This window comes from Pelophylax lessonae (assembly GCF_965119305.1).
Source record: "Pelophylax lessonae genome assembly, chromosome: 1".
Taxonomy (NCBI): domain Eukaryota; kingdom Metazoa; phylum Chordata; class Amphibia; order Anura; family Ranidae; genus Pelophylax; species Pelophylax lessonae.
In genome coordinates this window covers 346,959,883-346,979,205 of record NC_138768.1, presented here as the reverse complement: position 1 = coordinate 346,979,205, position 19,323 = coordinate 346,959,883, and the positions used below count along the sequence as shown (strand labels likewise).

The following is a 19,323-nucleotide window of genomic DNA, read 5'->3' as shown; positions in this document are numbered from 1 at the left end:
CACCGTCTCTCTGTGGAGCCAGTTCACACATCTCCGTGACGACTGCGGAGCGGTTTAAAGAAGAGCCTTGTGTGTCTTCTGGTCCATTTCAGGTGTGAATCCAGCCAAATATTTGTGCCTGATTCATCCCTGAAACAGATAACAGGGACACACCGGACCACCAGCTGTGAGCCACTCGGCACAGCAGTGTGAACCCAGCCTTAAAGTTAACCGTTTAACATTACTTTCTGTGCCATCCTTTGCTCCCCCTTACTTTAGTAAATCAACCTCAATATATTACCTGTTGGTGGGAATGTGCCACCAGGTCTCGCCTATGCACAGTGCAGGATACCAGGCAGGGACAGCATGGATCTCTCTTGCTACTATTTTTTCTTTCCAGGCTGTGGATAAACTGCAATGGGCATACTGGTATGACACCTAAATAAACTCTATGTTTAAAGCTACAAAGGGGTTGATTTACTAAAACGGGAGAGTGCAAAATCTGATGAAAGCTGTGCATGGTAGCCAATCAGCTTCTAACTTCAGCTTGTTCAATAAATCTTTGACAAAAACCTAAGAGGCTGATTGGTTTCTGTGCAGAGCTGCACCAGACTTTGCACACTCCAGTTTTAGTAAATTAACCCCAAAGTGTTTGTAAAAGTACTAAACTGCATAGTGCATGGGATAACACATGGGAGCAATAATAAAACATGAAATAAAGAGACACACCCAAGTTTAAAAGTCAGTTCTTCTGGCCATGATGTTTATTTAAGGGGTAACACAATATTTTATCAATCCAAATTGAACTAGATTAAATCTAGGCATAACCTTAACCATTTAAGCCCCGGAAGATTTTACCCCCATTCCGACCAGGGGGTATTTTGCGATTCGGCACTGCGTGACTTTAACGGACAATTGCGCGGTCGTGCGACACTGTACCTAAACGAATTTGGCGTCCTTTTTTTCCCACAAACAGAGCTTTCTTTTGGTGGTATTTGATCACCTGTGCAATTTTTTGATCATGCGCTATAAACAAAAAAAGAGCGTCAATTTTGCAAAAATAACAATATTTTTCACATTTTTTTATATGAAATTCCCCCCAAAAAAAATGTAAAAATCAAAATTTTTTAACATTTTCGGCCAATTTGTTTTATGCTACCTATGTTTGGTAAAAAAAATCGCAAAAAGTGTATTTTTATTGGTTTGCGCAAAAGTTATCGCGTTTACTAACAAAGGGAAAGATTTTTGTCATTTTTGTTGTTTTTTTTTTAACGCGTAATGGCGGCGATCTGCGATTTTTTTGCGGTACTGCGACATTGCGGCGGACAGATCGGACCCTTGACTGACATTTTTGACACTTTTGGGGTTACCAGTGACATTTCTACAGTAATCAGTGCTATATATATGCACTGTTACTGTAAAAATACACTGGTAGTGAAGGGGTTAACTTTATTTGGGAGGGAGGGGCTGTGTGTGTCCCTAGGGGCGTGCTTTCTACTGTGATTGGCTGTGGCTTCAGCTGTAAGGACACTGATCAACGGATCTACATAGTAGATCCATGTGATCTGTGTCTTTGCAGCGAGGAGAATGACAGGCAGCTTGTTTACACAAGCTGCCTGACATTCTCCCTCTCCCCCGCCGATCGCCGAGTGACCGGCGGACATCGGGTCCGCTGGTCACACGCGCGGGGGGGTCCGTGACCACGCGGGAGCGGGAGCGCGCCTCCGGGGGCGCGCGCTCGCTCCCTAGACCCTCACAAGCAAGCAACGTAGCCCTACGTCAGTTTGCCTGTGAGGGGCTGACCGCCGACGTAAATAGTCGTGCGGCGGTCGGCAAGTGGTTAAAGGTACTTACGCCTCCAAATAACCAAATACAGAAAACCACCTCACATTGTCCATTCAGACTAGACTGGATGACTAACCCCCACTAAACAACACTGTGACATAACTATTAAACAGTAATATGGGAGTGTGGGTGAGAGCCACGGTCTGGTTGCTTTTCAGGTCAGCTGGGAGAGTGAAGGGGCGGCAGAGTACACTTGCACAATCAGCCAAAATCCTCCAACTACCAATTGTTGATGGGGGGAAGGCGCCCTGCAGGAACCAATAGAAACCTAGAAAGAAGTAAGGGGAAAAATGCCCTTTGTACTATCCCATGGGGGGTTCTGCCTATTGTAGGACACCCAGTCATTTTATTACAAAGGTTTATTTAACCATTAAAACTGGGTTTATCTTCTTTTCATATCTGACATATTGACTCTGCTAGAGGGATTGTACTGTACTTTGTTTGAGGGTTTAAATGTTAATATAAAAGCTGCACCCAAAGGCACTCAGTATTTTTGTGCAAGAAAACTAAAATATTTAACTGTTCAGGCCTGCAGACATTGTACAAGAGTTGCCAGATGGCCTTGCCGTTCTTTGTTATTGTGGCCTAGACCAAAATTATAGGAGCAAAGCTAAGCTGGTTTAGTATTGGATTGGATGATTAATATTGATGTGGTAAGGTCTCCATTTGCAATAATTAACAGCTGTTAACCCTATTGACTTGATTCTCTAAAGCTAGAAATCATTCAAAAAAAGAGAAAACAGAAAATAATGCACCAAACCATTCCTGTCCTTTCATCACTCATCAATCATTTTAATTAGGACGTCAGCTGAGCTTCATGAGTCACATAGCTTACTCCTGTTAATATGGAGCTGCTGATAGCTGTCTTCATAACTCTACTATGCATCTCTAATCAAATACAGGTACATAAAAAGATGGCCTTAGATTCAGTCATGATAAATGAAAGAACAGGGCTAAGCAGCCGGTATACGTTAAAGAAATAGCTTGGATGTTGACGTTCTGTTTGTATTAGATGCTTACTTAATCTTGTTTATCCTTCACAACTGTCTCTGCAGTGCTTTATGCAAGATTAATGGATTGCACTATTTACTTTAAACATAGCACATTGGCTAACACACTGATTCAGCCTTTTCCTACATCCATAATCATGTCTAGGGCTTAGAAAATGCCATGTCATGGCCCAATTGTTTAATGTTTTAGGTTTGAGGATTCGCAGCTTGGCATCTAGGTGTGTAATATGTTCCAGTTTGTTCTGTGTTTCTCAGATGGCAAAGCTGGCCATTGTGACTTTTGGAAAGGGTGCAGTTGAATGGTAGTCATTTTTGAGCTAAACGTGAAAACCAAACATTCTGAATTGTGCTTTTACTGTAAATAATTTACAATCAAGTACTGTATAACATCTACAAGAATTGTGCCTGTTTTTCTGCATTTTTATTCTTTACAGTAAATCTGACTAGTTGGAAACTCTACTGTTTGTATTCTCATCTATTGTACTGTAGATGAAAAGAAAACTATTATTATTGACATACTTTGCTACTGATTGGGCAAACCTGTAATTATTGTGTTAACAGCACTTTAGGCTCCACTTGTACGACTTCAAAAGACATCAACAAGTTGTTCCCCATGTTTTCCAATGATAACCATTCATATATGTGTGACTTAAAGTTGCAGCAACTTCAAAGTCATTTATGCACTACTTTGTTCTGACTTTCATGCACCTTCAGGGAAATAGACTTCAATGTTAACCCTCAAAAGTTGCATGAAAGTCGTACCTGAATATTATGCACTGCAACAGTTGTCCATTATCACTGGTCTTATCCAAGTTGCACCCATCCAAATTTGCATCAAAGTTGCACTTTAACCACTTCTGGACCAAAAGAATTGACCCCCTTAATGACCAGGCCATTTTTTTGTAATACATCACTGCATTACTTTAACTGACAATTGCGTGGTTGTGCGAGGCTGTAGCCAAATAAATTTGATGTCCTTTTTTCCCACAAATAGAGCTTTCTTTTGGTGGTATTTGATCACCTCTGCAATTTCTATTTTTTGCACTATAAACAAAAAAAGAGTGACAATTCTGGAAAAAAAATCTATATTTTTTACTTTCTACTATAAAACATTCCCAATAAAAAAATACATTTTTTCATCATTTTAAGCCAATATGTATTCTGCTACATATTTTTGGAAAGAAAAATCCCAATAAGTGTATATGATTGGTTTGCGGAAAAGTTCTCGCAAACCAGGGGATTTATGTATTTTTTTTTTTCTTACTAGTAATGGTGATCAGCGATTTTTAGCAGGATTGCGGCAGACAAATCGGACACCTAGCTGACATTTTTGACACTTTTGGGAGGACCAGTGACATTACTACAGTAATCAGTGCTAAAAATATGCACTGTTACTGTACTAATGACACTGGCAGGGAAGGGGTTAACATCAGGGGCAATCAAAGGGTTAAATGTGTCCCTAGGGGGTGCTTTCTAACTGTGTGGGGGATGGGCTTGCTGAAAGAACACAGAGACCTGTGTTCCTAAATAGGAGGAACAAAGGATCCCTGTATTCATTACTGAAAGAACAGCGGTCTGCCGTGTGTCTCGACAGGGAGCAATCGCTGTTGCCCAGCTGACATCTTGGCTGCCGGAACCACTGATTACCTCCCCCTGTGGCCAATCGACGCATGCTCGCACCTTCGCCCCCACTAGAGGTCCCGCAAAGCGACATACAGGTACGTCGTTTCCCGGGACAGGAATGACCTACCGCAGTAAATATATGGCGGCTGGTCGGCAAGCGGTTAAAGTCAGCGCAACTTTGGACATCAATCACAAAAGACATGACGACGGAATATGTTCACAAAGTCAACCTTGTGCACTTTATACAAAGGATTTTCCTTTTTATATAGGACTTCAATTCTGTTGTGTGTTATACAGATACGAGACGCTACATTAAGCTACAGTTTCAGGTGTACTTTCAGAATAGTGAAAATGCAGAATATAATCTAGGAGCAAACATGCTAACAAAATTTGTATAGGTGAAAAGTATTTTTGCATTTCACTAAAATAAATAGGTAGAAATGCATTTACTTATTGCAGGTAATTGTATAGCAGAGAACGTTTACATCATGCTATGTATGCTGAATATTTAGCATACAAACATCCCTGCTCTCAAGGAAACATCCCTGCTCTCAAGGAGTTTAAAATCAAAGTTCCATCTTTAACATACATACATACATACATACATATACATACTAGTGCCAATTTTAACAGGAGCCAATTATTCCATCAGCATGTCTTTTGAATATTGGAGTATACCCATGCAGGCACAGGGAGAACATACAAACTTCTTACAGAAAGTGTCCTGCTTGGGATTTGAAACAATATTCCCAGTGCTGCAAGACACTGGAGTAACAGCATTTACAGAGACTTCGAGCAGCATTAAAACTTGTGAATGTCTGTTGAATTCCTATGGATATGTCTTAACTGAAAAGATTTTAATGAACAGTTGAAAAAATGAAAAAAAAAAAAAAAAAAAATGAAAGGTGTAAATATAGAATATAGTCTAATAAAGTCTAGAAAAAGAGAAATTGTGTATGACTGTTACATACATTTTCTTCTCTGAGTCATTATTGTCCAGGACTGCTTCCATGCTGATTAGAGTCCATTCTTCCATCTATCAGCACCATATTTTCACAATGCCTCCTGCTTATCTAAGGCTCCATTCACACCTGAGCGTATCGTTTTCAGGCATTTTTTGCAGGTGTTTGGAGGCAGGCATTGACATCCAACAAAAAGGCTTGTAATCTGCCAATAAAGAAGCTTATGTACTTTTTTGAGCTTCAGGCGTTTTGCTTCAGGTGACAAACGCTCAGATGTGAACAGGGACCATTGAAATGAATAGCATTTTCCTTGTTGGGCATTCTGAGACTTCAGAGATGAGCTTTTACGAGCTAAAAAATGCTCAGGTGTTAACAGGGCCTAAGTGTTGCATTGGTGTATTGGGTGTTCACACCTATGTGATCCAATTCCTGTCTGAACTGACAGTTCGCACTGCAATATGCAAACTATTCTGGGGGTGTCATTAACTTTGTATTGACACTCCCAGTAGTTTGCATATGGCCGTGTGAACTGCCTGCCAGTCGAGTGCAATGCGGGAATCTACAGTGGATTCGCAGGCGCTCTGAAGGGACTCTGAGCTCTGAAGAAGGGAGTGTGACTCCCGAAACGCGTCAGACGTCCAAACACAGGGATATGTCCAATTCCACATGTGGTGGATTCTCTATATTTGATTATTACTCTTCATGTTTGCGAGTATGTTTTTGACATTTTGCTAAACTTTTTAAAGGTGTCCAAGGATAATGCACTAGGTGTTTGTGCCTCCTTTTCTTTTTCATGACACTCCCAGCAGTTCGCATATGGCAGAGTGAACTGCCTGCCAGTCAGATGCAATGCGGAAACCTGCAGTGGATTCGCAGGGTTCACGCATCGCACCAATGTGAACCGGCACTTAAATAGGTTGTAAAGATTTTTTCATTCCTCCTGAAAATAATTAACATGTGCTGCGCTGTGCAATGATTTTGCCTGAGCCCTCACAAATGTGCTTCTGGAAGAATGGTCAAACATTCCCATAGACACACTGTTAAACCTTGTGGACAGTCTTCCCAGAAGAGTTGAAGCTGTTATAGCTGCAAAGGGTGGACCAACTCAATAATAAACCCTACGAACTAAAGGCTCATTTGTACACATGACCAAATGTTCATCCGGTTTTTTTTGCATGCTGGTCTCATATGGAAAGTGAATAGGTTACTTTTATATGAAAATTCCCTTTCAACAGAATTCAACTGCAGAAGTGATGTCATGTGTTGAATTGTTTTGTATGTGTTTTTTTGTTTCTGAGCATGCCTAGTCTTGCTCTTATGATTTCTTTCAGACGAAAACTCTACTAATAAATGAAAATCGGACGTTGTGTTTACGTACAATAACATTTTTTTAGCCTGCACATCCAGTTTTTGTCATATGAAAGCACCATAGTAGCTATCCCAAAATCAGCAGATAATTCGTTGGATGAAATTTTACTTCCGATTTACTTATCGGGCCTTTAGACTGGGATGCCGTTAAAGTTTATGTGCGTGTAAACTAAGGCAGGTGTCCAATACTTTTGGTAATATAGTGTATCTTTGTATTGGAAATATCTCTATGCTGAATGGGAGCTGCATTGACTGCTGGTGCTGATGCATTGTGGTGGGTGCTGGTTATTTGGTGGTTGTACCTAATGTTTTGTACTTAAATGCTAAAAACAATAAAAAGTAAAAAAAAAAAAAAAAAGAAAATTCTTGATTGGGTTTTCTTTACAAAGTTACATTTCACTTAGCTTCACCTCATCTTTAAGCTAAGTGAAAATACACTTTGCAAAGTAAACTTGCTCTACTTGTTTAGTAATGACACGTAACTTCTGTAATGGTGACCTGTCCATGTAGATCTTACGTGAACAAACAGCACTGTACTGTGGGCTGCTGTGCCACTACCACTGTGATAGTTAGCTTGCTTCCCTTCAGATTCTACAGTTTTTGCTGTGATATGGGTATTTTGCTTTTTATACCTGATCAGTCTACCAGCAGTCTATCAGAGATTTTTCCTTGTTTTCCTGCTCCTGCCTTAGCTGAAATAGTTTCCCCTAATTTGGATACTGGTCGTCTGAGGCAGGAAGCAGGTAGTGTTCCTTTAATAGCAATCACCTGCTTTAAGAATCAATCCGCTTTATAGTCAGAGCCGCACATGTTTAAAGAAGTCCATGGCTGTCATGTATATGGACATCTCGAATCTCAAAGTTTCAAGTATTTAGCTAAAGTTCAACTTTTAGTTCATACCAGCCAAATACAGATGTATCAGAACAAAATATATTTAAAGACATATTTTTTTTCCAATAGAAAGCAGGTACAACCTGAATACAAAAGTCTGTCCCCTGCCAACATACTGTAGAGAAGGACTCTTGTTCTTTGTATAGGGGGAAGCTTAAAACACCCCCTGCGGAGTCTGACCTACTGATTAGCGAGCTGTAGCTCTGTCTCAGCAGGGGACATGTCAGGCCTTTGCAGAGAGACCACTGCTTCCACATAGATAACAAGGGTCATTTTCTACAGCATTTTGGCCGGCTAAAGGTTTATCTACTCGTGTTGTGACTGCTTCCTAAAGTAAATGATTTATAAGGACCTCTTCACACCAACAGCTGTGCTAAAATACAGCTGCTGATGTGCGATTGGAAGGCTGCTGCGCTGAATCTCTAGAATCTCTAGAAGCAGCATTGTATAGAAATCTTTTTTTTTTTTTTTCTTTTTTTTTTTTACAATTTCTATCAGCCACAGTGTGATATATCCCAATGGTGTAAACTGAACCAATTGTTAAAAAGGCAAACTGCCTTGGCTTTCTTTAAAACTGCCCTAGGCAGCCTTGTGCACCTGGTCGCAGCACACCTGGCATGAAGAGGTTCTAGGACTGTGCACACCTTTTGTTTTAATGCAACTGGAATATATCTAGCTGAATTAGGTGGAAAGTTCAGTTGGGCTTTAAGTTTTTAGTTTCCAGACTTGGATTTCTTTTTAGTAAACTAAGTTATGGGACATATTAAAAAAAAATTATAATTTTGCACTTGCCACATTTGTTTTTTTTCCCCCGGTGGGTTAAATTAGGCATATAAATCATATTAATACTTTAAAATCTGCAGAAATGTTTATAGTTTAATAATGATAAAGGGGCCTCTGATTTCTCCTATATTGAATTGTATTGTAACGGAACTGTCTGCCCTCATGTTGTAGAGCACTGTGCAAACTGTTGGCGCTATATAAACCGCGTATAATAATGTAAACCTATAATTAGCCCATACTGGGCAAAGTAACAGATTCACTTTACTAAAGGTCCTAAGGGGCATTTACATAGCTTCTCTTCACTTTGCTGACCCATGTCCAATGGTAGGCTGCCTTAGATTCCTGTATTCCTGTTTCTGTTTGCACTTGATACACAAGTCAGAACTTACGCATTGCTATGCCCCTTCCCACAAGAAAGCACATATCATGTGTTCCCCCATACCAGGAACTACAGGGCATTTCTCTTGGCTCAGTGGATTAAGGCAGTCGAGGAATAGAAGGAAAAGGTCGGTGAATTCTTCTTAGGGTCCCTAGAGTATGGCCAAATTACAGGTTACCCTTTTAGTTTTTTTATTTCAGGGGTTGTGCTAGCTGCTCTTTAAAGAGGAAACCAACAAAATCTATGTATTTAGATTTAGGGTGCCCAAGAGTATGTGTATGTAGATAATGTCGCTTCTTTTGGGTTTCGATGTGGTAGTTTTCAAAGATGCAGGAGATTGTAATTGCTACATATTTCTGTTCAAATAAATATTATATTGTAAAAATACAGGTGCTGTAATTGCTAACCTCGTCTGAAAATGCTAGCTGTTTGACCACTATATTGGCCCTCTAGATTCAATATCTTCAAAGGCATTGACCTCTAACAAGTGTAAAAATTAGTAGTCTTTTAACAAGCTAACTACTTTAATCCTGTCCAGTCTTGGGTCCCCTATCAAAATATTGAAGCCAGAGGGTCCATATGACAGCCAGCACATAGAATTTTAAGAAGCAGAGGACAGCAATGGCAACTTTCATGAATCCCTTGTAGCAGTTTACTGTAAAAGGGTTTCATTGTGGTCGTTTTCCCTGTTTAGAAGATTTGCTCTCTTCTGCTGTTCCATTAGACAAAATGTAGGGCATTCCATGATTTAGAGCTGTCACTGGAACAGATGTGGAGAGCAAAACCTATTCCAGTATCAATTTTAAAAGGTGAAAAAAAAGCAACCTCTCCTGTGTATAACAGACCCCTTTCAGTGCTTTGATTTACCTACCCTGTTCCCATCTACCACGCCAGTCACTGATGTGGGCACAGTGATTTTTTTTTTTTAACAATATTACTTTATTGTACAAAACATATTTTCTTGATGTAAATGTTGTTCTTTAACTTATCAATATTTCTTTTAGGTGCGGCACAGATGGTGTGAGCTGGTTATAAAACATAAGTATACAGCAGCCTATAAGGATGTGGAAATATTCCTCCTGCAGGACCAGGTATGGAAATGGAAAGATCTATGTATTTGTACATATCTTAGGTCATTTCTAATATTCATTTTCATAAAAAGTAGATCTATACACAAATGTTAACATAAGCTGTATTAACATTATTGCTGGGCTAAAAAACTGAAGTGTAATGGAAGGGCTGAAATAGGTTTCCTACAGTTCTTACATATTCAAAGTTAGTTGGTCATGTGATATTTGTTAAAAAGGAGAAGCAGCTCTTAGATTGGTTAACTCTCCCCTTTAGCTGAAATCACGTGACCAAAGATACAGGCTTTACTTTATCTAAAAATCACTAAGACCAGCCATAGATGGTGCAAATCTCAGGCGGATCAGCAGGGACTGACTGAGATTCAACCTATGTATGGGAAGGCTGAATGTACCCAAGTTGATCAATCAATCAACTTGGATACAACCAGCCTGTTGGATTTTACATGCGAAAAAGATACTTTACAATCACTTTAATGTACATTAACAAAAATGTAAATATTTTTAACTAAAAAAATTCTAATATTTTAGAATTATGAAATCACATAATAGCTCGGGGAGGCAGACAGACATCAGTCTTTTGTAGTCAGGAGAGCAAAAAAAAAGATAATTTTTCCTTCTTTTTGTAGTACCAGGTCTTGGTGATACACAACATAGCAGTATTAACCAACTTAAAATATAGAACATTGGTCTAGCCACTTGCTGCTTTCCAATCTCCTTTGTTGTAGAATTTTCCACAAAGCTAAAAACTCAGCCAACTACCTTTTTGTGTGCTAACCTGACTGTTTTCACAATGTGGTGGTAATAATGAGGGGCTCAGGGATGTTCAGATCATACCTGCCAGGAAGCCATCACTGCATACTGCCAATCATAGGCGGTGTGTGTGTGTGTGTGTATGTGCAGCTGCAGGCCAGGAAATGCCACACTGCCTATGATTGGCGGCGTGCAGTGACAGCTTCCTAGCGGGTATGATACACACACACCTGGGCCCATCCCTAGTTGGTAAAGTGTGCAGGGTGACTATCTTTCAAGTAGGATAAGAAGAATTCTGGTAGTAGCTCATATCATTTTTGGTAAAAGGTATTAGGGCATTGTTCAAAATATAGTTTTAGGTTTTAGTGTTTTACAGGTAATTTTTGTCACTGGATTTGTAGTTATAAGCGTGGGTTATAGGCAGTTATCTGCAGGTGATTGGGCACTAGAAAAAAAAAAACTACAGGGACATCCCCTCTTTAACCCCTCCAACTCCCATCTAGAATTTTTTTTTATTAGGGTCTTTGTGCAGGGTGTTGCACATATTGCTCCCCCTGCCACTGTGGGACTTTAACCTGATTCTCTAGGCCCTTCAGAGCCCATCCTTCAGATTTCAAACCATATTTTCTAATCTGATCTCACTCTCAATGTGGCTATTTGTTGCTATCTTCTATACAAGACAGGTCTCAGAGTTAGTGGCTTTATCCTGTAAGGAGCCCTTCCTAGTGCTGCACATGGAAAGAACCTTCTTTTGTCCTACCCTGAAAGATCCCAAGAAAATATCACTCAAATGTCTGAATGTAGTACACGCTGTGAGAGTCTAACTCTCAGCTACAGCCTCCTTTAGACAACTGGACTCCCTCCTTGTCCTACCCCAAGGTTCCCATATGGGGCTCCCTGCTTCTCACTCCACAATTGCTAGGTGGATTAGACCAGTCATCAGGCTAATTATCCCAAGGATAAGTTTTCTTCTTTCCCTGTTAAGGTGATAGACTTTTCAGCATCAGACAACTTGTTCCTAGATTTGCACGGTTGTTACCTGGTCTTCTGTTCACACATTTGTTAAGTTTTACCAAGTGGATGTTTATGCTTCCTCCAATGTTAGTTTCATGTGTAAGATGCTTCTGAGTTCTGATGAGCCTTTGCTTACCCCATTCTTATATGGGGATGTTAGCATTTTATGCTGTGTTGCCCGCTCCTCAGTTGGACTACTTTGGGACATCTCATGGTTATGACTAAAGGTCCTGTATCCTTTCCTACAAAGAAAAGGATTTCACAAGTACTTAAAAAATCCTATTTTCTCTTTTGTTCATTGACGGACACAGCTCCTGACCTTCATGACCATTGGGTTATACTGGCCCCTACAGGAGTAGGACACTAGGCAGAAAAAGAATCTGGCTACGCCTATGGGCATTCCCAGAGGATATACTCCCTCTCTCTGCTATAGTTACTCTGTTCTTTTTCTGCCTAGTTAGGAGTAAGGACCTAGTTCCTTGCTGGGATCTCTGGTCCTGGCAATTTTTTCTTTTTAGATAGAAACTTTTCTCCTGGTTTTTTCCTGTGAGCTCTGCAGTCGACTGCCGGACTGGGTAACGGACTGGATAATCTAGATCCAGTGGTCATCCCACTCTGGCCAGCAAGCACGTGCAGACCTCAGCTCCGCGCTAGGTGGGCCACCACATAACCCCACCGGAAAGGGGCTGGCCTGCGAGTTAAATGCCTCATGAGGTCGCATTCGACTGGGTCTTGGCCCGAGTCGCAGCTTTCCTCCTGGCCGACAGCCCATTCATTTAGATGGAGAGGAGGTTCTGTCTGGAGCGGTGGCTGCCTGGTTCCTGGTATGGTAAGTAGCTTCCGCCCTCTCCCCCTGGAGGGTTTTGGGGTGGACCTGGGCCCCTCCTTGGGACAGTTAGACCCCAGGTTCCGCTCCTTCCCTTCAGGCACCCCACTTCATCTGTGTGGGTGGTTTGGTCCACCTCCTGGGGTGGGGGCAGGGCACTATGCTGGTGATGGGGGCCAGGGGGGTGTGCCGCTGGTGACCGAAGGATCAGCTGTGTGGGGGGTTGTACCTGCCAGGGCCCCCTGTCCTGCCTGGGCCTGTCCTTGAGGCCTAGGGATCTGATACTGCTTGTAACAAAACTGAGTAACTATAGCAGAGAGAGGGAGTATACCCCCTGGGACTGCCCATAGGCGTAGCCAGATTTTCTGTCTGCCTAGTGTCCTACTCCTGTAGGGGGCAGTATAACCCAATGGTCATGAAGATCAGGAGCTGTGTCCGTCAATGAACATCAGAGAAATAGATTTTACGGTAAGTCAAAAATCCCATTTTTTCCAATATAAGTCATCATTACAAATTGTTAAAAATATGTAACCCTAAAGTGTTTTAAAATCAAGATAAAGGGGCAAAGTAATACATTTGCAATAATCTCTGTAGAGTATTGTTGCATGTCTATGTCCATACCTGCATAGTGAGCTGTCCAATGAGAATTCAGAAGCATTTATCACCTCTAAAATTCTCAGGAAATATATTTGTGAAGATAAATAAAATGTTATGAATGTGAAGCATCACATTGGAAGGTAAGGATATAAGGGCCTATGTATAAAACATGCTGTAGGAAAAATGCCTTTGTAAGCATACAGTAACAGCCAATCAGCGTCCTTCTGTTATTTTTGCAGTTCAGGCTTAAAACAAGTAATGATTGTTTTTGAGCACACCTTTCATACATTAGCCCCTGCCCGTACCTTCACTGAGGACAATGGAGTTATCTGGAATTATTGGATCTATGGCCTAAATCAAGATCTGACATTACTCAGAGCACTGGGGAAAGAACTTAGCAATTTAATTTGTTTGGCTTATCTTTATTCATTCTATCTATACAGATCCTAGGATTGGATACCTAAAAATATGTCAGGGAAAAGATAAATACCAGCCACTTACTTTTAAATCTAACACGTGTGAACTGGCTGTACTTGCCAGTTCTACACAGACGTGCACTGCTATATGTGTTTTTTATTTTCCTACATTTATCTTTGTTATTTATTATTATACACAATAATTACACAAGTCCAGAAACAATGAGGGCCTGAGAAAAATGTTGCAGGCGTAGTTATACAGATCATGAAAGTTTGTGTCCAGCATTGTTAACCACTTAAGGACCAGAAAGTTTTACCCCCTGAATGACCAGGCCATTTTTGCGATACAGCACTGCGTTACTTTAACTGATAATTGCAAGGTTGTGCGATACTGTACCCAAATAAAATTGATGTCCGTTTTCTCCCACAAATAGAGCTCTCTTTTGGTGGTATTTGATCACCTGTGTGGTTTTTATTTTTTACGCGATAAACAAAAAAAGAGCGACAGTTCTGAAAAAAAAAAAAAAAAAACTATATTTTTTACTTTCTGCTATAAAACATTCCCAATAAAAAAAAATGTTAAATCTAATTTTTCATCAATTTAGGCCAATGTGTATTCTGCTACATGTTTTTGGTAAAAAAAACAATCTGAGTAAGTGTATATTGCTTGGTTTATGCAAAAGTTATCATGTCTACAAACTAGGTTAAAGATTTATGTCATTTTTATTTATTTATTTACTTTTTACTAGTAATGGCGGCGATCAGCGATTTTTAGCGGGACTGCGACATTGCAGTGGACAGATGGGACACCTGACATTGTTGACACTTTTGGAGGGACCAGTGACATTACTACAGTAATCAGTGCTAAAAATATGCACTGTTACTGTACTAATGACACTGGCAGGGACGGGGTTAACACCAGGGGCGATCAAAGGGTTAAATGTGTGCCTAGGGGATGCTTTCTAACTGTGTGTGGGTTGTAATCACTGGATGAACACAGAGACCTGTGTTCCTAAATAAGACTCATCACTGACAGAACAACGGTTGGCAGACCGCCGTTCTGTCTCCATGGGGAACGATTGCGGGTCTGCCACACCCGCTGATTGGCTCCCCTTCTAGCCAATCAGTGCGTGCCTACAGCGAGGCGCGTGCACGCGCCCCCACTATCTGCTACACAAAGCGATGTACAGGTATGTTGTTTCAAGTAACAAAGCCGACCTGCCAGAGTAAGACTACGGCGGCTGGTCGGCAAGTGGCTAAAAGGGATCAGTAACATTTTTGCCACTAAGGGAGGTGAGAGTAAAATCTCAGAGTGTACCTTAACCACTTAAGCCCCGGAGGATTTGGCTGCTAAACGACCAGGGGGTATTTTGCGATTCGGCACTGCGGGACTTTAACGGACAATTGCGTGGTCGTGCGACGCTGTATCTAAACGAATTTGGCGTCCTTTTTTTCCCACAAACAGAGCTTTCTTTTGGTGGTATTTGATCACCTGTGCGATTTTTTGATCATGCGCTATAAACAAAAAAAGAGCGTCAATTTTGCAAAAATAACAATATTTTTTACATTTTTTTATATGAAATTCCCCCCCAAAAAAAATGTAAAAATCAAAATTTTTTAACATTTTCGGCCAATTTGTTTTATGCTACCTATGTTTGGTAAAAAAAATTGCAAAAAGCGTATTTTGATTGGTTTGCGCAAAAGTTATCGCGTTTACTAACAAAGGGAAAGATTTTTGTCATTTTTGTTGTTTTTTTTAACGCGTAATGGCGGCGATCTGCGATTTTTTTGCGGTACTGCGACATTGCGGCGGACAGATCGGACCCTTGACTGACATTTTTGACACTTTTGGGGTTACCAGTGACATGTCTACAGTAATCAGTGCTATACATATGCACTGTTACTGTAAAAATACACTGGCAGTGAAGGGGTTAACTTTTTTTGAAAGGGAGGGGCTATGTGTGTCCCTAGGGGCGTGCTTTCTACTGTGATTGGCTGTGGCTTCAGATGTATGAAGAGTGATCAACGGTTCTACATAGTAGAACCGTATGATCATCCTTCATACACAGGGGAGAATGACAGGCAGCTTGTTTTGACTTTCTCCCTCTCCCCCGCCGATCGCAGAGTGACCGGCGGACATCGGGTCCGCCGGTCACACGCGCGGGGGGTCTGTGACCACGCAGGAGCGGGAGCGCGCCTCCGGGGGGCGCGCTCGCTCCCTAGACCCTCACAAGCTAGTGACGTAGCCCTACGTCACTTTGCCTGTGAGGGGCTGACTGCCAACGTAGGCAGTCGGCAAGTGGTTAAATGGGCATAGCGGAGTGCAGTATTTCATTTTACTTTATAACACAAAATAGGACACTACTCCCCCACACACGTGTTTTTTTATATTTTTTTTGTTTGTTTAGGTTGTGGATAGATTAGAAAGGGCCTTAACATTCCTGTCAGTTTATTATTTGCCATCAGTGTCCCTTTGAGAGAATTTCCCTTCACTTTTGCAACAGGAAGTGAAAGGAAATCTTTACAAATTAGGGATAATTTCCCTTTTACAAATTTGACACCAGAACAGGTCCTTACTGGAATAAAACTAAAATTCTAATGTGCTTGGTGTGTCGTGGAGATGCAGCACCAAGTAGATTTGGATACAGAAAAATGAAAACTAAAATGCAGAAAGAGTGTGCAAACCCACTTTATTCCCAAGATGTATATATTTCAGCTACCATAATAATTTTCAGTCTCAAGAAGATGCTATTATCTTTATTATCATGATTGGAAAAACATCAGTGACATCTCATTTTTACCTATTCCGATAGTCAAAAACATCCATGACAAAAAACACCAGCAGTATAAGAGTAGTCTCCAATAAAGGTAGTAAACAAAAATTCGAAGGTGCTTGGTGTGTCGCAGAGATGCAGCCCCAAGTAAATCTGGATACAGGAAAATTAAAACTAAAATACAAAAAAAGTGAGCGAAACCACACAATTCCCAAGATGTATGTATTTCAGCTACCATATTTTTCAGTCTCATGGATATATCTCTAATGTCATTATCTGTATAACCATGATTGGAAAAAAAAAACATCAATGGCATCTAATTTCTACCTATATATCCAATAAAAGGTAGAAAACAAAAATTCGAATGTGCTTGGTGTGTCGCAGGAAATGTGGCAGCAAGTAAATCCAGATACAGGAAATTTAAAACTTAAATACAAAATCAGAGTTCGCATATCCTCCTGGGTTTGTGCACTGTTTTTGTATTTTAGGCCTTTACTGGAATATTTACCCTCACCACTTGTTTGGTGACAGCTGTTAAAATATTCGATTTTCCATTTCACCAGGACTAATAGAGAGGACTATTCTACTCGTGCCAGAGGTTTTCTTATCCACACACTTTAAATGACACTATCTGTGTTCCTATAGGTTTGGTGATTCACAGCAACTAGCACATAGATTGCAACCACTTGTAAAAAAATTGCGTCTCTTAAACAGCTCCTGTTTGTCCTTCCAATTGTTCACCTCCACAGTGGGTGCCAGCCCCTCTAGGAGCATGTCTTAATCCATGGAACAATCCCAATAGCAAAATTAGGGGGCGCATACCATATTAACTGCATCCGATGGTAAGCTAAAAGAGGCTTCGGCTACAGTCCATGCATCTTGGCAGCACATAGATTGTGACACAAAACATTGCTTTAACTACAATAAAATAAAACTGCGTACATGCCATGACACAACATTCATAAGCATAAATACATGGTATTATCATCAGTTTAGCTCGTGCTGCACTGTGTAAAAGTATGTTTTGGACAGGATTAAAGAAACTTTATAAATGTTGAAGGCTTTACTAAATTAGCTAGTTTGTCACCACTGGTAGTGAGTAATAAAGGATAAAGAAATAATGGGGTGTGAATGGGATGGGAGCTGCATTTTAGTAAAGGATCTTCTTGTAATGAAAGTGTTTATTTGTTCTTTTCTTCTCCACAGGCCATGGGTGTGTATCTCTATGGAGAATTAATGTTGAATGAGGATGCCAGACAGCAAGAACTTGCACACAGATGCTTTGCTGTTGTCAGAGATCAAATGGATGTATCCTGTGTAAAAGTGGTGGGAGAGATGTTGTTTTAATGGATTGACTTCCATAGTTCAGCGCTGTGATAAAACGACCAAGCTTTCAGTGTGGTCATGTTAATGCAAGTTAAACTGAATAGGATTAAGAGCTGTACTATGGGTGGATTACTTGTTCTAGAACATGGCCATATATGGAGCCTGTCCTCCAGCACATTCATGTGATCCCTCGGTGCTAGACCAGAAACATCACAGGCTATGTGGCATATTTCTAATGTACATAGAAAATATTGCTATTTCTAGCCAGTAAGACTGTATGTAATGTCTTTTCCAGGATTTTTACCCTTCTATGCATTAGCTATGAAAACAATAAAAATATATTTTAATACCTTTAAAAATATAAACTGTGTCCTATAAATCTCCCTTCCTTTTTACAATTCAAAAACATTACATCTAGGTGGGCATAAAGTATGCAAAGTTGAACAAAACTGGATCTGTTGCCTAGAGCAACATATCAGATTTTCGGTGACACAAGAAATCTGGTTTATAGGTGTAAATAAACCCCTGTGAGCTTAGCACTATAATAAAGCACCAGTTGAGGTTTTCTATTTGCATATTAGATTTAACTATATTCTGCACACATAAAGGGTTTTTACTCGGAACAATATATCTGTCATAGGAGATAAATCCAGAAATCCTCAGAATTGGTTATGGCTATCATGTTATCGGATTCTTCTTCTAAATCTCTGCATGAGATGAAGCTCTAGAAATGGCCTTCACTTACACAATATTTGAATACCCTGAGGTAACCTTGCTGGTGTTTGCACATGCAAGTTTAACACATAGTCAATTTGGTTTGGTATGAAGGTCTTCTGTAGTGCTACATAGTTTAGATACTTCACTAATGAAATAATACATTTGACAGACTTGGAGTCTGTTTTTTTCTGAGTGGAAGATTTCTGTTAATGAAAACTTGTCACATTCAGCTTTACAGATGTTATGAATCTCATTACCCTTTTTTTGGACAGCATAGTTAATATAAATATATGAGAAAATATTTTAATTTTACAGGTTAGTCATTTTAAAAATAAACCTATTGACACAGCTCTATTTTATTGCTGTTTCTATTTTCATTTGCTGGGTAACGCATGAATTGACAGCAGCAATGGGAAAATGGGAAGAAGCCTTAGGTCATAGAAATATTATTGGTTAACAGATATTTAAAAAAAAATGTGTTCAGTCAACACAGTAGACTGTGGTGCAGCATATACTTGCTACTAACTACTGATTCCCACATGCTACGGTGTTGAAAACTTTTATTTACAGTATGTTGTGCAGCCTGAGTGAATGAACACATCACTTAGAGCAGGGGTCTTCAAACTATGGCCCTCCAGTTGTTCAGGAACTGCAATTCCCATCATGCCTTGTCATGTCTGTGAATGTCAGAGTTATACAATGCCTCATGGGAAGTGTAGTTTCGCAACAGCTGAAGGGCCGTAGTTTGAGGATCCTTGACTTAGAGGATAACTAAACCCAAGAACAGATTTGTAATATATTGCAGTCCTGAGATGTGGTGACTGCATTCTCTTTCTTTTTTTTTTTTAAGGTTAAGAACATTTTCGTCAAGTACAGAAAATACCTACCAGAAATGTAGTGCCCTTGTCAATTCCTGTGCACAGCACTAAGGCTCAATGCACACTATAAGCTAAAAAGATTCAGTTTTTGTGCCAG

At 40.2% G+C, this 19,323-nt stretch overlaps 1 protein-coding gene across 1 annotated transcript in view; it reads left to right on the top strand.

Moving 5' to 3' along the window:
- The window catches only part of AOPEP (aminopeptidase O (putative)), a 719,157-nt gene extending 701,084 nt beyond the window's left edge, over positions 1-18,073 (top strand). The window contains exons 14-15 of the mRNA XM_082267412.1: positions 9,845-9,931; positions 17,512-18,073. Coding sequence (XP_082123538.1) covers positions 9,845-9,931; positions 17,512-17,652 — 228 coding nt within the window. The 3' untranslated portion in view covers positions 17,653-18,073. The remainder of the gene's footprint in view (positions 1-9,844; positions 9,932-17,511) is intronic.
- Positions 18,074-19,323: the final 1,250 nt, after the last annotated feature.